A 23,362-nucleotide genomic window follows, 5' to 3' on the forward strand; every position below is an offset into this window, starting at 1 on the left:
TGCAAAAGTTAACATATAAATGCATACAAGATGATGCGTACGAATTAGTTGAAACGGGAGAAATTTGTTTGGTTCACCTATAGATCTTTTAGTCCATAACATTTTTATATACGTTTATTTGTGAATCTTTTGTAAGTGTAGAATTTCTCAATCTATATACTTGGGTAATAGTCGGTATGAAGTTTGGATTTGTTAGCTAATAAGGGTGAATTTAAATGGCTAATAGGCCTAATGATCAAACATTATGTGTTATTTAACTTCCTATAATTACATACAGACTAGAGCCATAAAGACCAAATATATGCAATTAACAAAACAGGAACTTTGAGTTTTATCTTATATTATTGCATACAGATTGTGACATAATTTATGTCACAATCTATATGCAGAAAATATCTACATGAAATCATACTCACAAAACCATATCCATTACATTTGTACATATAATAATACAATGTCATTTTCTTATATCAGAAACTAGTACGAAATCATTACATTAAAAACAAACACAAATACGTTTGCAAGTGCCGAACTCTTGACTCATAAGTTACTGGCTCCACACAACATCCAAAGAACAAAGTTTTATTAAAATCGGTCTTCAAAAACAAGCGTTATGTGAAGAACCAGAAATCCTTTATCATAAACCGGTGAGCTGTACACTACTCGAACAAAAGGTATCTGTATCATAATATAAATGGTTTTGCATACACATCAAAAGGCTGGCAAGCAGTTAATTGTGGCTCCTGTTAACCAAATTGCACATAGAAGATGAGTCTTCACAATCAGATGATATAAAATACTTGAAAAATAATATGCATTGCTTCTTTATTTTATCATAATATTCATTTGACAGATAATGAAATACTAATTAAATAATATTTTTAAAATAATTAATAACTTGCTAGAATAGAAGTTTAGTAAACAAAATATGAACAAAGAATGTACAAACTTGAAGTGTATTGTAAATGGTTTTCCTTATTTTCAAATGTTACATACTACCTCTTTAAATACAAGAGAAATATTAAATGCATAATAAATGCAAACCAACTATACCTAAGAAACATTAAATGCTAGATATAAAAGAGATATCCTATAATCTCTATATTAAATGCAAGATATCTTAGAGATATGCAAAATCTCTATATTAAATGCAAGATATCTTAGAGATATGCAAAAATCTCTACAAGATATATCTTGTGACAATAGAATCCATTTAATTAGATTGCACTAATATTTTAACACTCCCCCTTAGTGCAAACTCTCGATCAATAATCCCCAACGTTTCTCGAAATTCCATGAACTTGGTTTTCATTAGAGCTTTAGTAAAGATGTCGGCTACTTTAGCATTTGTCCTTACGTTTGCTAGCTCGATTTCCCCGCTAAGAACCTTTTCACGAATAAAATGATATCTCATTTCTATATGCTTAGTACGGGCATGAAACACGGGATTCGAAGCAAGCTTGATTGCACTTTCGTTGTCACATTTCAATTTGACAACATAATCTACTTTTTCAAGTACGTCACCAATCAATCTTCTTAACCAAATACATTCTTGAGTCGCCATTGTTGCAGCTATGTATTCTGCTTCCGTGCTAGACAAAGCAACAACATCTTGCTTCTTGCTACACCATGAAATAACCGCGGAACCCATGTTAAAACAGTAACCCAAAGTTGAATGGCGATCATTTGCGTCTCCCATCCAATCTGCATCCACGAAACCATTTAACAAAACATCATCACACTTCTTGTACCACAAACCGTGACCCATTGATCCTTTCACATAACGAAGGATCCTTTTTGTTGCATCAAGATGAACATTAGTTGGACATTGCATAAATTGAGAAACAATGCCAACCGAGTAAGAAATTTCCGGCCTTGTGATGGTTAGATAGATCAAACTCCCAACCATTTGTCGGAACAACTTCACATCCTTGAGCTCTTTTCCTTGATCTTTCTTCATTTTGAGGTTTGGTTCCATTGGAGTAGTCATAGGCTTTGACTCCCCCATGTTGAAACGTTCCAAGAGACTTCTTGCATAACCCCTTTGAGAGATAAAGTACCCATTTTCTAATATATCGACTTCCAAGCCAAGAAAACATCCAATCTCCCCCAGATTCTTTATTTCAAAACGAACCGAAAGATCATCACTTAAACGAGAGATTTCTGACTCGTTTCCTCCGGTGATAATCATGTCATCAACATATAATAATACCAAAACATGAAAACCTGGTTCTTTCTTTACAAACAAACTAGAATCCGCATCAGAAATCTTAAAACCACAAAAGACAAGGTATTATGCAACCTTACCGTACCAAGCTCTCGGAGCTTGTTTCAAGCCATAAAGAGCTTTCTTCAACCGGCACACATATTCTGGAAATTGATTTGAAATGAACCCAATAGGTTGTTCCATGAACACCTCACGATCAAGCTCTCCATATAGAAAAGCATTCTTCACATCAAGTTGCCACAATTTCCACCCTTTGTAAGCCGCTAATGAGATTATTGTTCTCACAGTTACCATTTTAGCCACGGGGCTAAAAGTTTCCTCATAATCAAGCCCATAACTTTGACAAAAGCCACGAGCCACCAACCGAGCCTTGAACCTATTAATGGTTCTATCCGAGTTCTTCTTCAAACGGTAGACCCATTTGCAAGTAACTGGTTTACATGCTTCCGGTTTCTTGACAAGCTCTCAAGTTTCATTCTTTTTCAATGCATCAATCTCCTCTTGCATTGCTTTTCTCCAATCCGGAGAATCTTTAGCTTCTTCATAACATGTTGGTTCTTCAGTTAAGCCACCTGAAAAGAAACAAGTTGTGACTGTGTTCACCTCATAGTCACTTAGATGTTTTGGTTGTCTTTTTTCTCTTGTTGACCTTCTAACTTGAGTTGGTACTTCTTCAATAGGCGTCTCTTCTTGATTTTGAGAAACACCATCATTCTCACTTTCTTCTTGAGTGTCGAAGCTAGGAAACATAAATTTGTAATCTCTATTTTCTTCACCATTTTTGCTTGATTCAGAAAATTGAGAAGACACTTCATCAAATACCACATCTCTTGAAGTGGTAAACTTCTTTGTTTCTTGATCCATACACCTCCAACCTTTCCTGTGAGAATCATAACCAACAAAAATACACTTTCGAGCTTTTGGGTCAAGTTTGGTTCGGTTAGATTTTGGAACATGAACATAACAAATAGAACCAACCACCCTAAAATAGCGTATATTAGGCTTTTCACCATAAGCTAGCTCAAAAGATGATTTTTGTGTACCTGGCCAAGATGGTAATCGATTAGACACATGACAAGCACATTGAAGTGCTTCCGCCCATAGCTCCCTAGGCAGCTCCTTGTCATGTAACCAAGATAAGCATATTGAAACAAGGTAAGCAATCTTTCTTTCTGAAATCCCATTTTGTTGTGGAGTATCCGGACAAGTCATTTGGCGAGAAATACCATTTGTTTTACAATAAGTAAAAAAATCATTTGACATGAATTCTCCACCATTATCACTCCTAAGAGCTTTTACCTTTCTCCCAAATTCTAATTCTACCGCTTCTTTGAACTCTATGAACTTTGATAAGGCTTCACTTTTCTCCTTTAGAAATTTCACCCATGTAAACCGAGAATAGTCATCAATTAACACCATGACATAGCAATGACCGCCATAACTTGGTGTTTTTGTTGGCCCCATCAAGTCCGTATGAATCAAGTCAAGCAAACCTTGTTTTCGATTTGTTGACTTCTTATATGGAAGTCGGTGTGACTTTCCATATTGACATCCTTGGCATAATACTTTCTCACGAACATTCTTTAATTGAGGAATTCCATCAACTAGTTTATGTGAGAATATCTTCTACAACATTTGATATCCCTCATGGCCTAGTCTAGCATGCCAAATAGCTCCGTTGTCAGTTTGACTTGTTTTCTTCACATAAGCCTCACCTGCGGACAACACAAACAAAGAACTTTTCTTTTCTCCCGTGAAAAGAACATCACCCACAATCTCCTTGACATTCTCAAGGACCTTCACATCCGTTGGACCAAAAAGAACATATTTTCCAGATTCGGTAATTTGAGGTACCGAAACTAGATTCTTGGTCAATTCAGGGACAAGATAAACATCTTCTAAAGTAAAAGTATTATTATTAACATCAATAATAGCATTACCTTCCTTTTTAACCGGATGAGTTGAGTTGTCGGCCGTGATTACAACTCGATTTTGATTGTGATCTCTAACGTCATGAAGAAGAGTTCCATCACCGGTCACATGATGAGAGCAACCCGAATCAATAATCCATTGATTCTTCTTAACAACCGTATTAACGGTAAAACATTTCTCCCATTTGACTTCATCATCATCGTTGCTTGAACAAGCCACATTTGCTTTTGTGACTTTAGAACGACAATATTTCTTGATGTGACCAACCTTCCCGTACTTGTAACATGTGGGAGGTTTCTTTTCATAGTTACTTTTGTAATTAGTTTGCTCTTCTTCTTTTTCTTTACTAGAAGAACCTTTCTTGAAGTTCTTCCATTTTGAAAACAATACCGCATCATTTTCAAATCCTTTAGCCATTTGCTTGGCCAAAGCTTCTTGATTAGAGAGCAAATTCTCTAATTCTTCAACCGAAGGTTGAGTAGATGTGACACCCCCAAATAGGGCCTGGGGTATTTGTGTCTAATTATATCAAATCACAGTTGTATAAACGAGAACGACTCTACATGAGATGTTTTGTTGAGTTTCGCAGCGGAAGATAAATATGTCTTTAATTGATATGATATGCAATGAAGACTCCAAGCATAGCAAGCAATCATCATCAAAGCAGTAGATATACAGCGAAAGCAATATTTAAGTACCTGAAAATAAACATGCTTAAAAAGTCAACACGAGGTTGAGTGAGTTCATAGGTTTGTCATAAATAATGATTTCAGTAATAGTGTTAGACCACAAGATTTGTTTTCATAAGTAGATCACTCAGATCCAGTCAAGTTGATCTCTCACAGGATCAAAAAGTTATGCCAGTGCGTGATATTTAGACTAAACGTTGTTTGCCCCGTGACAAGTTATTCTGTCCTTGTCGTTTAATTTCATTATCAAGTAATACAAAGACTTAGTCAAATGTATCGGGGACGTTACTCCCGATAGGCCTATCCCCAATAATTAAGAATGCCGCAGCAATTAAAAATATCACTGTAGGGACTTAGTCGGACATAGCCGGGTATAGCATAGTTTTAACAGTTGGTACTGATATTTAGACTAGACTTTCAAGTTTGCCCCGTAACAAGTTATCGTTTATACTTGTCGGTTGGGGACTTGCTGGTCATAGCCCAATATATCACAGTTTAATAGTTGGTACTTGTATTTAGACTAGACTTTCAAGTTTGCCCCGTAACAAGTTATCGTTTATACTTGTCGGTTGGGGACTTGCTGGTCATAGCCCAACATATCACAGTTTAATAGTTGATACGTGTAAAACAGTTATAAAAGTTGCGCATGTATTCTCAGCCCAAAAATATATAAAAAGGGAGCTATGAAAACTCACATTAAATAGCAGTTGAAGTATTCCACGCAAGAAGGAAAGTAAAGCAAGTAAGTGATCTGGATATCAACCTTGAGGTATAACGTTTGATTAGTTAATGTCTAACTTGACATAAAATATGTTTATTAATATAGCAACTATATTGACAGTGACGGTTTTTGAGAAAAGTTTCTATTTCTCAAAAGTTTCTATTTTTGGAAACCTACTATTTATGAAAAACTTCCACTTATAGTAAGCTTCTAGTTTAAGAATGTTCGGGTTATAATTCTTAACAAAGATGTTGTACAATCTTGCCCAAACTTCGTCGCTAACATGCAAGTCACTTGAATGATCTATTGTTACCGAGCGGCCCAGGATCTCTTGACCAGAATCTAAGTCTTGGCATTCGAGATCCACAAGCGTCCCAAAATGGTAACAAGGATCACCCTAGGCCACAAGTAGCGGTGATGTTTGTAGTCTTTGTACGCTATCTTTAATTATAACCTTCATGTTAGGTGCGTATATACATATATATTCATTAATTCGATTTTAATTATAACTCCTATATATTAATTCATAAAAATACTTTTATAATTTTTAGTAACATATATTACTAATTATAACATGTTATTTATTTTTATTTTAATTGCATATAATTTATAACATTATTTACATGTTTCGGTAAAAAAAATAAACTGAAGTAAATAGTAAAAAGTAAAAAGTAAAAAGTAAAAAGTAAGAAAAGAATACTTAGTAGTAGTAATTCTTCAAAGAGAGAATGAGAGAAATTTTGGTGTGAGTTTGAATGAGAAATGAGGGGTATTTATACTTGAAAAAATTAGGTAAAAAGAATAAAATAATTAAAAGAAAAAGAAATATTTTAATTTTTAATGGGATTTTAAAATTCAAAAGTATTAAATGTTAGGTCATGGAATAATGCACAAAATAAAATAATAAAAGTAGTTTTCCATTATAATTTTTAATTAAAAAGTAATTTATTTATTTATTTATTTATTTTATTAAAAAAAATCATTTATTTTATGATTTTTTTTATATATATACTTTTTTAAAATAAACAAATTGATTTACTACTTTTCCAAGAATATTTGTCAATATTTTTTTATTCATAATAACAATACTGATAATAAAGATATTAATTATTGATATCTTGTTTAAAAAGGATATTAATAATAATAATATTAATATATTAAATTAATGCGTAATTATCTACAAATAATTATTCGTGAATCGTCAGAATTAGTCGAGGTTAAATGAAATTATATAAAGATTTTTGTTTAAATTTTTCCGAAAATTTACGGGTTGTCACAGTATCCCCCTGTTAATAGAAATTTCGTCCCAAAATTTAGTTGTTGCCATCAGTCGGCGTTGTTTGTAAACAGGTGAGGATATTTTTGTTTTATTTGGTCTTCACGTTCCCAGGTATGCACGGGGCCTTTCGTGAATTCCAACTAATAGGATATTGTTTTGTTTCTAGCGTTTAAATCTTACGATCTATAAATTCTACGAAGTGCATTTTATTATTAATGCGGAGGTTATCTAAAGGATTTAACAAGAGTGTCATTGATTAGGTTTTCCTCAGAAAGAGATGATGACGTTATACAAGCATTTCAATATACATGAAATGTGTGATGAATAATAGTGAGCTTATTTAAACCTTGAGCATTTATGCCACAAGATTAGGGTAGACAAAATACAGAGGAGTTCATGAAAATCATAATCATGAAATTTGATAGAGATCGTCATTCTTTACAACAAGAATGATGAATATGAGTTGAAAAATAGAGTTTTATCGACATTAAATAATATGGATAAAATGATTCGATTATAGAAAGAGTATAAATGAAACTATCACAAAAGAGTGAAATGAGGAAATTAAATGTTCACCTTAACTTTTGATATGGTTAAAGTTGATTTCCGGAATTCAAGGGATTTAAAGAAATCTTTATAAGATTTGATTCTCCGGTAATTAAGAAAATTAGGATTTTCTTTAATTAAATGCGGTGAATTGTCTCGATTGCTGTGTCTAGAATTTCACTATAAATTAGCTTCTTCCGTTTCATTATCTTCACCACTTCTATACTTTCTTCCTCAATTCATACTTCCCAAAGGTTTCTTAATATGCTCAATCCAGTTCTTGTTCTTGACCTTATATTGGTTATCGCCACAATCTTCCTTCTTTTCCAACTCCCACCAGAGGAGTCTGTTTACTTCTATTATGCTCTAGGATTTATTGTGTTTTTAGTTCTTCCGTGTCTTTATATTGCTATACGCATTGATATGCATGGTTTGTAATTTCCGTGCTGTTATCGGGCTTTATATTTTTCCTTATATGTCGGAGCTCTTTGCCTTTTTATTCTCCTCTCGACTCTAAGTAAAGCGAGTAATGGTCCAGAATTTGTAGGTATGAAGTTTCGAATGATCATAATATTCAAAGCAGAAGAAAAGGTAATAGCACGATTTGATTTGTCAAATTACCAGAATATCTGGAAAAAACCGAATCATCAAGAAAAATATTTTCTTGATATGTTTAGAGGATAAATACAATGTAAGAGTCGTGTAACATGGAAAATGATGATTATAAAGTCTATGAATCATCATCTTCCATTAAAAATTTAGCTTGACTTACTGTAATATAATCACGTTGGCCTGACGTCATTATATTATACTAACTCATGCTTTAATTCCCAACACTTCTTCAAAACATTTATAATTTAAACTAAAACTGTTTCCTTTATGATGTGATAAAGTTATCGCAAAGAGATAATTAATTGCGGACAAGAATCGTTATAAAGATATCTTCAGAAATATAAAGGATATTTATAACGAAAGATACGGTGATATCTTAGAATTTCTAAGATCCAATGACGAGGAAAATTCTTCTGTTTCCTCTGCATTTAATGCTATCATATCTGAATCATTGGTTATCAATCCGAGGTGGTTTCAAGAAATTTTATTTTTAGATGATTAAACGCTGATTGTAATCGTCAATGGATCTAATGGTTAACGAATAGGAGTTATTGATTTTAAAAGTAATGAATGATAATTTCGGTGGTTTGATATGATAATTCATCATAGAATATGAATGAATACAATTCATGAGAATCAGAATTGAAGAATGTACAATGTAACATATTAATGTGAGATATAAATATTTCTAGGGTATTACCTACCCGTTAAAATATTTTCACAATTAACAGTTTGTACAAAAGAGTTTTAATTACAGTCTTTATGAAAATATACATACATATATATTTTCCTTCAGATGTAATCATGGATTTAATGAGTTAGTATAATATTAAACTCATTTGATTTACGGTTGAAACGAGAATGAATAATCTCCAAAACCTTAGAGATTTCATAATTGTCACGAAATATTTCGCTAATGAAGTTATGAATCAATACATTCATCGTTACACTTGATTTATTATTAAATGGAGTTTATTGTGTTGAAGCAGTGATTAACAATTGTTAAGTCATTAACGAAGGGTATACATCATAGCATATTAGTGATATGAATTAACCAAGTAGTACATACTAGTTGAGATTCACACGTAATTGCTTAGTACGACAAGATTTATTATTGTTCCAAATCATATATATATATATATATATATATATATATATATATATATATATATATATATATATATATATATATATATATATATATATATATATATATATATATATAAAAGGTATACATATATAATTCTTCACGAAGAATGAGTCAATACATCTTAGCTCATTATTACTAATATTCCTTGGTATCTATGGGCGTATGATGTTGATGTTTGAGGTACTGAGTGTGATGTTGAGGCGTGGGATGCGAATGTTGTTGTTGATGAAGCTGATGCTGTTGGTGGTGATGTTGATGGTATTGGTGGTACTGGTTATGCTTCTGGTGCTGCTGCTGGTGTTCGTAGGTTTCGCACCATATTCTCCAAAGCCACTACTCGAGCACGAAGCTCGTTGACTTCTTTTACTATTCCGGGATGATTGGCGGTTGGAACAAGGGGGTGAATAAGATCTTGAACCTTCGATATTATATATTCGTGATGGGATACCCTGGAAAGAAGAGAGAAAATGGTGTTTCGGACTGGTTCGCCGGTAAGTGCTTCAGGTTCTTCGCCAAGAGGTGAATTCGGTTGGTGGAAGGGATCACCTTCTTCTTGCTTCCATTTATTGAGTCGGCTACGAACCCATCCCCAATTCATCCAGAATAGATGATGGCTGATTGGTTCGTTTGTTTCAGTTACGCTGCCGTTGGAGCTCGAGGAGTTCGATAAATTCATATTATGTGTTTGGAATAGGGTTTGATATGAAATGGGTGTCGAATATTGAATGATATATTCATCTCCTTGAATACGTATATATAGCAAAAGATTTCCGTGATTTACGGAGAAAATTTAGAAAAAGTTTTAGACAAAGTCTATTGAGATAGATATGATAAGATATGATAAGATATACTCCACGTATGTAATAATGGCAGTATGACATGCGCATTTAAATGTGGTGGCGGAATTGGATAGTACTTAGGAAAGTGAGCAGAGTTCTTAGGTTGGCTCGGCATTCTAAGATAAGTAAAGTTTCTAAAGTATAGTGTAGCATTTAATAGTTAAAGGCAACAAGTAAAGGCACTACGGTCAAGGAAAGTTGTAGTCCTACATTGCTAAGGTACCTAATTGTATAAGGCACACATAAAATGCAATCCTGATTCTCTACAACAACTTGCTCTGATACCAATCTGTGACACCCCCAAATAGGGCATGGGGTATTTGTGTCTAATTATATCAAATCACAGTTGTATAAACGAGAACGACTCTACATGAGACGTTTTGTTGAGTTTCGCAGCGGAAGATAAATATGTCTTTAATTGATATGATATGTAATGAAGACTCCAAGCATAGCAAGCAATCATCATCAAAGCAGTAGATATACAGCGGAAACAATATTTAAGTACCTGAGAATAAACATGCTTAAAAAGTCAACACGAGGTTGAGTGAGTTCATAGGTTTGTCATAAATAATGATTTCAGTAATAGTGTTAGACCACAAGATTTGTTTTCATAAGTAGATCACTCAGATCCAGTCAAGTTGATCTCCCGCAGGATCAAAAAGTTATGCCAGTGCGTGATATTTAGACTAAACGTTGTTTGCCCCGTGACAAGTTGTTCTGTCCTTGTCGTTTAATTTCATTATCAAGTAATACAAAGACTTAGTCAAATGTATCGGGGACGTTACTCCCGATAGGCCTATCCCCAATAATTAAGAATGCCGCAGCAATTAAAAATATCACTGTAGGGACTTAGTCGGACATAGCCGGGTATAGCATAGTTTTAACAGTTGGTACTGATATTTAGACTAGACTTTCAAGTTTGCCCCATAACAAGTTATCGTTTATACTTGTCGGTTGAGGACTTGCTGGTCATAGCCCAACATATCACAGTTTAATAGTTGGTACTTGTATTTAGACTAGACTTTCAAGTTTGCCTCGTAACAAGTTATCATTTATACTTGTCCGTTGAGGACTTGCTGGTCATAGCCCAACATATCACAGTTTAATAGTTGATACGTGTAAAACAGTTATAAAAGTTGCGCATGTATTCTCAGCCCAAAAATATATAAAAAGGGAGCTATGAAAACTCACATTAAATAGCAGTTGAAGTATTCCACGCAAGAAGGAAAGTAAAGCAAGTAAGTGATCTGGATATCAACCTTGAGGTATAACGTTTGATTAGTTAATGTCTAACTTGACATAAAGTATGTTTATTAATATAGCAACTATATTGACAGTGACGGTTTTCGAGAAAAGTTTCTATTTCTCAAAAGTTTCTATTTTTGGAAACCTACTATTTATGAAAAACTTTCACTTATAGTAAGCTTCTAGTTTAAGAATGTTCGGGTTATAATTCTTAACAAAGATGTTGTACAATCTCGCCCAAACTTCGTCGCTAACATGCAAGTCACTCGAATGATCTATTGTTACCGAGCGGCCCAGGATCTCTTGACCAGAATCTAAGTCTTGGCATTCGAGATCCACAAGCGTCCCATAATGGTAACAAGGATCACCCTAGGCCACAAGTAGCGGTGATGTTTGTAGTCTTTGTACGCTATCTTTAATTATAACCTTCACGTTAGGTGCGTATATACATATATATTCATTAATTCGATTTTAATTATAACTCCTATATATTAATTCGTAAAAATACTTTTATAATTTTCAGTAACATATATTACTAATTATAACATGTTATTTATTTTTATTTTAATTGCATATAATTTATAACATTATTTACATGTTTCGGTAAAAAAATAATAAACTGAAGTAAATAGTAAAAAGTAAAAAGTAAAAAGTAAAAAGTAAGAAAAGAATACTTACTATTAGTAATTCTTCAAAGAGAGAATGAGAGAAATTTTAGTGTGAGTTTGAATGAGAAATGAGGGGTATTTATACTTGAAAAAATTAGGTAAAAAGAATAAAATAATTAAAAGAAAAAGAAATATTTTAATTTTTAATGGGATTTTAAATTCAAAAGTATTAAATGTTAGGTCATGGGATAATGCACAAAATAAAATAGTAAAAGTAGTTTTCCATTATAATTTTTAATTAAAAAGTAATTTATTTATTTATTTATTTATTTATTTTATTAAAAAATCATTTATTTTAAGATTTTTTTTATATATATTTTTTTAAAATAAACAAATTGATTTACTACTTTTTCAAGAATATTTGTCAATATTTTTTTTTATTCATAATAACAATACTGATAATAAAGATATTAATTATTGATATCTTGTTTAAAAAGGATATTAATAATAATAATATTAATATATTAAATTAATGCGTAATTATTTACAAATAATTGTTCGTGAATCGTCAGAATTAGTCGAGGTTAAATGAAATCATATAAAGCTTTTTGTTTAAATTTTGCCGAAAATTTACGGGTTGTCACAGTAGACCACCCCTGTATAGAGGTTATGAATGGAACATACTCTTTCTTCAAACCACGAATTAAATATCTTCGCAACCGAGATTCACTAATTTTCTCGTTTGTATCAATCTCTGAAATTTCAGAACAAAGAGTTTTCACCCGTAAGAAATATTCAGAAACTGACATACCTTCTTGTCTTGAGATTGCTAACTCATTTTCCAGGAATTGCAACCGTGCGGTATTCTTCTTGGTAAAGAGTTTCTCAAGAGTATCCCAAACTTCCTTTGGCGAGTTAAGATCACGAACGTGTTCTATGAACTCTTTGCTAATTGATGTCCTCAATGCAAAGAGAGCCTTCCCACACTTAATCTTCCATTTTCTTCGTGACTCGCCTTGCTCAAGACTTTCTACGAGAATTATGGCATCGCTTCCGGCCACAAGTTCCCATAGGTCTAGACCTTGGAGATAAGCTTCCATACACATCTTCCAATACTTGTAGTTGTTGCCTACAAGTCTTTCCATACCATTGAACATACCTCCATTGTTTACATTTGAGACTTCCATTTATGATTAGCAAGAAACTAGTTTACACTTTGAGTAATTGCACACAAAGTTTAACTTAGGACTAAACTTATAATCAAGTTTATAACCAAGCTCTTGATACCATAAAATAATCAATAACTTGCTAGAATAGAAGTTTAGTAAACAAAATATGAACAAAGAATGTACAAACTTGAAGTGTATTGTAAATGATTTTCCTTATTTTCAAATGTTACATACTACCTCTTTAAATACAAGAGAAATATTAAATGCATAATAAATGCAAACCAACTATACCTAAGAACATTAAATGCTAGATATAAAAGAGATATCCTATAATCTCTATATTAAATGCAAGATATCTTAGAGATATGCAAAATCTCTATATTAAATGCAAGATATCTTAGAGATATGCAAAAATCTCTACAAGATATATCTTGTGACAATAGAATCCATTTAATTAGATTGCACTAATATTTTAACAATTTTGTTATTGGAAAAGCAAAGATATTTCATATTTGATCACATATCCATATCTTATAACTTGATGTAGTCGTGGATTCTTCTATACTATATGAATCCAAAATGCTAAACACCATATGGTTCAGAAAGAGGTGGCAATTTTGGCCCATTTACTTAGAATGAATTTTCTAAGGTGATTGTTTATCCCTAACTAGACTAACTGATACAATTTAGACTAAAAATACTAGCTTATAAGGAAACGGGTAAAACAGGTAGAAAGCTGCCTAAAGCATATTGTTTTTATGCATAAAACCTCCTAAATCATCTTAAAAAAAACAATATTCATATATGAGGGCTAATTATTGTAACAAATATAGATAATAGTTATAATTATTGACAAAAAGCAGTCCAGATCAACCCGTCCAGACTTGAGCCAAACCCGTTATCCAACTTGCCATTATGTCACGTTCTGCTGCAGTGGCAATTTTTACCCAATTAGTCACGAATTGGGAAATTCATTTTCCATTATATCTCTAGCGGGTCAAAGTAATAGAGACATAAATAAATTACAGCAAAAAACGAAACAGGTCGAATGATTAAAATTCACAGAAACTATTAATTTGAATGCATAACCTCCAGAACTATTGTAAGTAGCTTATTATATTATATAATGGTAAATGGTAATGGTAATAGTAATATTAATAAAAATTCATAATGATTTTTGAGAACTAAATGTTATTAATATAGCCAATCAGTGTTTCGTGTCAAGACCATCAGTAGCATATATACATGAACTTACTAGTTACCACCTGCCCATTTTGCCACCTCTAAAAGCCAAACAGCAGGAGATTATATTCATGCATGTTATACCAATTGACCCGCTATAGCTTAGTCTACTTGAATTATTTCAGTAGCTATTGAATGGATAATACCTGGTTAAGTCCACCAGCAAGATTACCCCCTGTCAATAGCAAGACGAGAGACGTAACGACTGAACCACCCATTTTGTCACTTGTTGCACTTCGTATGGCATTACGCATAGAGTTTAATAGGGTACCATATGTAGATGCATTACCATGTTCAATCGCTTGAATAAAACTTGTTGGTGATTTTAGTGTTATCAACAATCATTTTAGTTAATTGGGATTTACTAGAAAGCAAAGGCTTATCGTATTAAGCTCAATAACGAGTTTGGAGAGTGCGGAGTGCACGCTCGTTCGAGTTAATTCAATAAGGTCTTGGAAATTACATCTTTTGATGAAAGGTAACCATGAATGGTTACATCATTTCATGAAGAGGGATGTTATTTTCTAAAAGGTTTAAACGAAGAGTTGCATCTTTTCGTTGAAAGGTTGCATATTTACATTGAAGGGTTACATCCTTTCGTCGCACCTTTTCACCTCTTATATAGAGGAATTTGCTTTCATTCTAAAAAATAGAAAACACACACATACTCTCTAACAATTTGATCAGTGATTTCATTGCCAAAAACACTGATTGCGTTCTTGTCTTATCCCTGTAAAGATTTCGTGCAACCGAGGCAATCGTAGGGTCGAAATACTTTATAGAGAAAGTGAACACACGATTCAAGAACGAATCCGGCAGTCAATTCTAACCCTCATTTCTAACAAATCTATAAAGTATTTAATTATAATGATAAAGATGAATCCGTGAAACATATATGGGATTTGAGATGGTACTTTCGTGTTACTGATCCTTTTATGAATTGGAACAAGAGTATTATATCTAAATTCGGAAAAGGATAAGGAAATAGAAATAGATGGACGTTTGGATTGCTACCGGGAAAGGACCGTCTAACATGCATGCACCGGGCACACCGGAACAATTTATAAGGTGATGGACTTTGAAAACAAGAAAAGTAATTGGATAGTAGAAGATTCAAATAGATGGAGGATCTTGATTCCATCCAAATCACAGGATTGATTATGGCATGTGGATGGTTTGAAAAAGTGTTACTCCCATTGATTTATTATGACGGTGGACAAGCACATGCAAAGGATTGATCGACCGTGCACAAATCAAGTACACATATCTATTCCTTTTTATATCGAGTTATGATTAAATATTCTCCACTTCTTGTTTGGATTTGGTGACTGTCCAAGGAATATGAATTTTAATATATATATTTATAAAGACTCGGTTTTCCAAGTCTGATGCATGTACATATAGAATATGAATTGGATGGATTCGTATTTGATTATGTTACTTGCATAGTGATATATATGAAATATTATTTCTGTTTTCTAAAGAAAAGAAAATTGATTATGACAGTTATGTCGGTTAATGAATCTACAATCATTCGTTTATGAACGTGTTCATTAACTAATTAATGGCGGCAAACATGTTTGGTGTGCTTCAATATTTCTTTGGAAAGTCACTGGATCCCACACAATTTTGGTGGGTGGTTATCATGAATCATAAAATTGCAATATAATTATTACTATGATCACGGTTAATATATGTGATGACACAAGGTATTATGACCACATGATATGATTCTCATAGATCATAAAATATTACCACATAATATTTGGCGGCAGATATAGTTAATAACAAAAAGGGTGGTTAATTACTCCGTGGTTATTAAAAGTCGTAACTTTGTTAAAGGTCACAATGGTTGACAACAAAATGCATACGGTTATGAATTTATGCATGTATCATATCATAAAGGACTGGATAATTATTTAACTTTGTTCACTCACGTATATGCTTGTATATGCTTCTATCCTGTTGCCCAAAATTTATTTTGGAGTATCAATATGATAGAATTTATACATGATTTTCTATACATTGTTGAGTGGTGTCAATAAAAGAAAGTTGTATTATTTTCTTTGGATATTGACATGGAATTCTCTTATGGGTTGTTAACATTGTGATTATTGGTAAGATAACGGATTAATTGGTAACAATTGTTAATTGTTAGGCTATTTAACGGGTGGTGATAATCCGTTGGACAATTCATAAAACAATCTTCACAATTGTGAAGTGATTGTTTTGTTACCAAGTAAAAAAAAAAAAAAAATCCATGAAGTTTTTATTCATTGGTGAGTCATGTCCATAAATTTGATTTTTATCAAAGATGGTACAAGTTAGTGAAATGTATATGTTTCAATATGGAACAAGGATCAGATGTTGCTTAATTGTTTTCAAATACCGGTTTGTTAATGAAATTGGTGATATGATGTATGATATGACATCAAGTGACTAATATAGCATGGTGTTGAAAAGATTAAGCAAGGTCTAGGATAATTTATTGTGATAGGGCTTAAGTATGTTAATACTTGTAAAAGCCAACCATGGATTATGGTTCAGTTCACAATGTGAATCCTTAAAGCATATTAAATGTATTCAGTTTACTATTGATCAAGGAATTATACATCTACAAGTTGTTGGATTTTACTCTTTGTATAGATGATGTATCTTGGATCAAAAGATTGATGTTGAGATTATTGATATTATAAACTTATTGTCATTACTTCTTGGTTATAGAAGTGGATTGGCTAAGGTATGTTTATAATAATAATCTTACCATCTAATGTAATGGTAATAATTGTGTACATAAGGATAATATGGATACATTGTCCAGGGTGTATAAATTATATGTTTACATTGATTACTTGTGGAAAGTGGCCATATACAAGGACTAATCAATCAATTGATTTGAGTACTCACGAGTATCTTATGATATAATAAGAATTTGGTAAGTCCTTGGATCAAAGGATTACTAAAGAAAATTGATTGAAGTCGAAGTGAATGAGAGTAAAGTCCAATTAGATCCCTAGGTATGGGATGTCCTATGACTAAGGCATATAGTCAAATGTACAAGGGAAAATCTAGATACTTATGCCTTAGACGTATTATGTTTCGTGAGTTGATCATGAATGAAGTGATATATGTGGATTTTGTTGTGTTACAACAAAATTTGGCAAAATCACTTGACAAAAGTAATTAGCCCGAGATTTAAGTGCGCACAAGTCGGCTAATGATGTGGGATTGAAGTTCAACCAAATCTTCCAAAGTGAAACGCCCAATTCCCTTCTAGTACAACGCTAGAAGTTGAATTCAATGAGGTAAGCTTACTTTCTGAAGATTGAAACACATAAATATTCTGATCCCAAAGTATGTGTTTAGACCCGTAAGTGGAGTTAGGTTGAAGTTTAACTTCTTAATAGTTCTTTTGAAAAATTGCAAATGCGGGTGCAAGACTAAAAGAGCTACCTATGTGAACATGAAGTTTTGCCGCTTCAATGGAGCTTTGGACTTAGCTGCCAATATGTTCACTGAAGGATTGGGACACATGGCTTATAATAGTGTCAAGATTGTCTTAGAGATATGTAAGAAACTGATGTGTATAGTATTTTATAGTTTTCATATGAATTGAAGGGTTCAATTCTTCGTGAACACCCTGATTTTCGAATTCTCGTAAATATTATACTAAGTGGAAATTCAATTCTTCATGAACATTTCCATTTATGCATTAGTTTGTTCTGTTTGTTTAATTATTTTAGTAAATCAAGGATTACACTAAAATGGGGGGGATTTGTTGGTGATTTTAGTGTTATCAACAATCATTTTAGTTAATTGGGATTTACTAGAAAGCAAAGGCTTATCGTATTAAGCTCAATAACGAGTTTGGAGAGTGCGGAGTGCACGCTCGTTCGAGTTAATTCAATAAGGTCTTGGAAATTACATCTTTTGATGAAAGGTAACCATGAATGGTTACATCATTTCATGAAGAGTGATGTTATTTTCTAAAAGGTTTAAACGAAGAGTTGCATCTTTTCGTTGAAAGGTTGCATATTTACATTGAAGGGTTACATCCTTTCGTCGCACCTTTTCACCTCTTATATAGAGGAATTTGCTTTCATTCTAAAAAATAGAAAACACACACATACTCTCTAACAATTTGATCAGTGATTTCATTGCCAAAAACACTGATTGCGTTCTTGTCTTATCCCTGTAAAGATTTCGTGCAACCGAGGCAATCGTAGGGTCGAAATACTTTATAGAGAAAGTGAACACACGATTCAAGAACGAATCCGGCAGTCAATTCTAACCCTCATTTCTAACAAAACTGAATGTCATGGCTCCTGTTGATGCGATTTTTGATAAAGCCTGCACCCAAAAAACATTTCATAAAATGTTTATTTATGTTCTTTCGTATGATAATGTTAAAATGTGACAAAATTATGGTAACAAGTTCAGGTCAAAACAGGTATGAGTTGACCACCATAATAACAAGTTAAAATGTGCATTATGCATTAAATGTTTATGATTCCAAGTTACGAGTTGACAATTATAGTCAAACCAGTTACTTTTAAGTATAGTTCAAAACAGGCCGGCTTTATCACAAGTTGTTTACTTTTACTAATATACATATACAGGGAACTAATGTGGGAATATTGAATACGATTATATCAAATAAATAAGAACACGATATTTTTTTATTTTTTTTAAAGTATGATTAGAAGGTCTTATATAGAAAACTTTGAGCTACTTTCAAATGAGTAAATGGGTTGAAATTGCCACTCTTTAATCAAAGTGGTGTAAAGTTATAACAAACTTGTCTAGAACTTACAGTGGTATCAGCAGACGTTTGATCATCATCACAGCCACTTATGGAAATGGCTTCACCACCATTGCTACCTTTCCATATCCCTGATCGAGGTCGATGATCCTCCCATACATATTGCCCACTCCTACGAAACCAAAAATATAAGGGCCAAAAACTTATGTAAATCATTTGCAAGCTACAAACCATGGTTGCAAAAATCGCTAATTAGGGTCGGGACCTTGGAAGTTATTTATTTTAGGAGCAAACACAAACACCCTTTTTTGTCCACGACAGGACTCGAAGGTTGATGAGTTCCCTTGATACCATTAGGCCAAAAGCCCTTTGGTGGGACCTAGAAGTATTAGTCGGTCAAATCAGAGATCAATCGAATTTTACTTTTTTTACATGTAAATAATAAATTCTAAAACGTATATATATATAAATAAAGAAGATAAACATATACAAAAAATAATTGTCTAGAAGCAATTACGTAGTACATAATATAGACCAATAATAGACTCAAAACCCTCATTTTAGTGAAAAATAGTGGCCCAATAATAGACTCATAATCCTAATTTATAACTCAAGTGAATTATTGACCAAGTTTGACTTTGACCAATGTTCATCGATTAATCCATATCCCTGCTAACCGATAGTTGACCCTTTTTTGGCGCGAGTTTGACCTATCCTATTGGAATTTGGAAAAACCGATTAAAATAAGTACTAATATTTTTAAAACGCATATGAGAAACTAGAAAATTATTCCCAGAATTATCTCAACTGCTGTGCTTTTCAAAATCAACATAAATAACAAAAAAAATAAAAAAAAATGTCGACTTTCATAATAAGGCATCATAGAAACACCTGCTCATTCTGCACAGATATGGAAGATCAAGCACAGTGCCACTATAACAAGAATCAATAATTGCATGAAGTTTAACACCATGAGGTAAAGGTCTGACAATAGTTGCATTAATTTCATCATCAACTATCAACCCTGAAGTCTTGTAATCCAAGGGGCACAAGCACTCATCGTATCCATCAGCCTCGTCACCATTATAGTTCCTTCGTCGCGAACCATGACCCGAGTAGTGAAAAAAAAGTGAGTCTCCTTGTTGGCAACCTTGTACTAGCCAATAAAGTGCCATCCTTATGTTTTGCTTGGTTGGAATTTTATAGGGATCTGCTTCTTCCTCTGTAGTTGTAATCACACATGCATTTTAATCACAAATAAACAATTTGTAAAATTCATCTTTATTTAATACTACAATTTCAAAAATCTGAAAACACACATCTACAACTGCCACTATAAATGGATAATTTCAATCCAAAAACATGTACTTCAGGCTGTACAGCTTTTTTGTAGTACTTCCTTAGTTCATCATCAGAAACCATCAATTGAATTTGGAAAAAAAATTACATAGCAGCAGAACACATGTGGCATCTGATGACAAAGAGAGAAAAATGTATTTGGTCAAAATCACATGCCACATGAATTTAAAATAAAAAGACTAGTTTTTCACAGGTGTAGCATTTTCGATGAAACTAGTTGTGGAGCACTCACTTCGCGCCGGGGGCTCCGTTTTGAATGCGAGTTAAAAAAAAAAAAAGTCTTGATCTATTTTGTAAAAAAGAATTTTTTTCGACATCCAACATTGAAGGGTTGTTCCTTTTGTAAAAGTTGTTTCTTTTAGCGTTGGTTTTTTTTTTTTTTTTTTTTTTTGTTTTTTTAATAAAAAGTTAGTTGATCTATTTTGTAAAAAAGAATGTTTTTCGACATCTTTTGGTAGCATTGAAGGGTTGTTCTTTTTATAAAAGTTGTCTCCTTTATCGTTGAGGAAGAAAAGGAAAAAAAAAAAGGTTAGTTGATTTTTTTGGTAAAAATGAATTTTTTTCGACATCTTTTGGTAACATTGAAGGGTTGATTCTTTTATGAGAGTTGCTACTTTTATCGTTGGAGACAAAAAGAAAAAAATTGTGAAATGACGAAAATACCCGTGGTTACTATTGATGAATAGTGCTACACGATTTTTTCTATTAGATATATAGATAACAAGCAATTGGTCCACCGCGCGATGCTGCGGTAAACTTAAGAATTTAGAAAAGTCACAGGTTATCGCAAAAAGTTGCTGGTTGTTACATACAAAAGAATATTACATGAGTTTGCATACATTGCATAATCACATGCTCTTTTTGATCTTGGAATGTCTTTCCTGCACTTGTAGTTAGCGAAAATTGTCCAACATGACTGTAACATCCGGAATATATTAACACAATTTAATAAGGCACCCTAAAACATGGTAGCCCGAGATATTTAACATTTTTTGAAAAGCATCCATTTTGTGTATAGATAGTTGCGTTGTATTCGTAAAATTATTTCGAGTTGAACCGTGGTTTCGAAAAAATATAACGCGTGGCGAGCGAGAAGATGTGGTCCGTTGAAGATTTGAGTGATTTTTTCAAGTTTTTTTATTAAGAAATATGTAATTTTCACTTTAAACCTTGAAGTTTGGGGTGTTTGACATTTGATAGTAAAGAATGCTTGTGAGTACAACGATTTAAGCGGAACGTACAACTACTTTAAGCAAGGTTGAAAAAGACGTGAAACGGGGCCGAAACGGTAGCGACCTCAAAACGTCGCAACGGAAAAAACGGGGTCGAGACGGGGTCGAAACGGATGTTGACTAATGTGGACTTTTATATATATAAATATATTTCACATATTTTAGAGCTAAAAAATCTTCGTTGACAAGTTTGTACCTATAATTGCTATTAGAGTTAATATAATATAAAATGGAATAATAAACTAAGTCGATTTTGATTGATTTGACCGACTTATGACCGATTTTAACAGAATTTATGACTTTTGACCGGCGTTGACCCAATTTTTCCTGCATTTGACCTGACTTTAGACCGTTGACCGGCTTATAAGAAAACGGGACGGGGTCGAAACGGTTTAGTCACCAAAACGTCGCAACGGGTGTCGCAACGGATGCAACGGACGCCGTTTACAACAATGACTTTAAGCATGAAAGTGGGTTACTATTATTCATGAATAGTAACCCAAATTTGCTCAATTGTATATATATATATAATATAATATGTGGCTTTAACTAACGGGGGATGATTCTCACACACACTTTTTTGATCCTCACACCACACATAGGTGTGTGAGGATCAAAAAAGTGTGTGTGAGAATCATTTCCTTATATAATATTTGAAAATTAGGATTGACGCCATCACTACGTATATAATCTTCTTCAACTAAATAAAAATTTAACTGACAGTGATCCCTTCCAATCATGATCAAAATTAGATTATAGCTCCTAACTTATAACAGGTCTTGGAGTAAATCTAATATAATATGCTGATACAGTGATACAATACAAAATAAAAACACAAAAATCAATCAATCAATCAGTGTAACAATGAATCAACGTATCAAATACAAACAGATAACGAATTTCAACAGCTGTCTGTAATAAAAATGTTTATGTTGAGATTATTTGATATGTTACCTGTAAGCATGATAATAGAAGCTTCAGGAAACCTAAACTTATTAATCAAAAGATACTTCATACATTTAGCATCATTAATACATCCTTTCTGCTCATTTTTCGATGATTTATACGATATCCCTACGATCACCGCCTTCTTCCTTCCATGTGCAGACGGCGGAGGTCCCAGCGGTGCGTGGTTGTACGGCGACGGTTGAGATGGACGATACGACGGCTGAACTAACTGAGAATAAGCGGCAGATTGTGGTGGCCGAGCGGTGGTAGTAGGATAGGTGAGGCGCGTGACAGCTAGACAAATTGCGCATTTGATTGATTCGGCTCCTGGTGGTACTTGCAACTGCGTGTGGCAATTAGAGCCGTTCACTAACATCTTCATTTGAATTTAGGGTTTGGATTTTGAGAGAAATTTGGGATTTGATTATACAAATTTTGATGGAAGAGAATTTAATATGATATTCGATTTGCAGTCTCCAATCTCGTTTCTCCAATATATAGAAATCGAAAGACGAATCTTGCTAAAAGGAATTTTACCGTGTTTACATTGTAGTTACTACCAGGTGCTTAAATGTTATGGCGGGAATTTATTCCAAACTTTGCGGGGTCTCAAATATTATGGTTAATGCACATCTCTCGTATCTCTAATCTTCTATAGTTTCTATTATATTGCTAAAATGATGATGTCATTATTAAGCTAATTCATTTATTAAGAAAAAATCAAAAAGAAAAAGAAAAAAATCTAAGCATGTGGATAATGTCATTAATCTAAATAATTTTGAAATAAAATTAAATCTTATTA

General features: G+C 33.0%; 1 protein-coding gene across 1 annotated transcript; it reads right to left on the reverse strand.

Annotated features, from left to right (window-relative positions):
• Positions 1-409: 409 nt before the first annotated feature.
• On the reverse strand, positions 410-22,942 carry LOC139876749 (metacaspase-1-like). Its single transcript, XM_071864124.1, has 6 exons — positions 22,567-22,942; positions 19,913-20,243; positions 19,073-19,193; positions 18,552-18,609; positions 14,406-14,560; positions 410-743 (listed from the first exon to the last, which is right to left on the reverse strand). The coding sequence occupies exons 1-6, from the start codon at positions 22,940-22,942 to the stop codon at positions 684-686; spliced, it is 1,101 nt and encodes a 366-aa protein (XP_071720225.1). The 3' UTR covers positions 410-683.
• Between the last annotated feature and the right edge of the window lie 420 nt (positions 22,943-23,362).

This window comes from Rutidosis leptorrhynchoides, chromosome 11 (genome assembly GCF_046630445.1).
Source record: "Rutidosis leptorrhynchoides isolate AG116_Rl617_1_P2 chromosome 11, CSIRO_AGI_Rlap_v1, whole genome shotgun sequence".
NCBI lineage: Eukaryota > Viridiplantae > Streptophyta > Magnoliopsida > Asterales > Asteraceae > Rutidosis > Rutidosis leptorrhynchoides.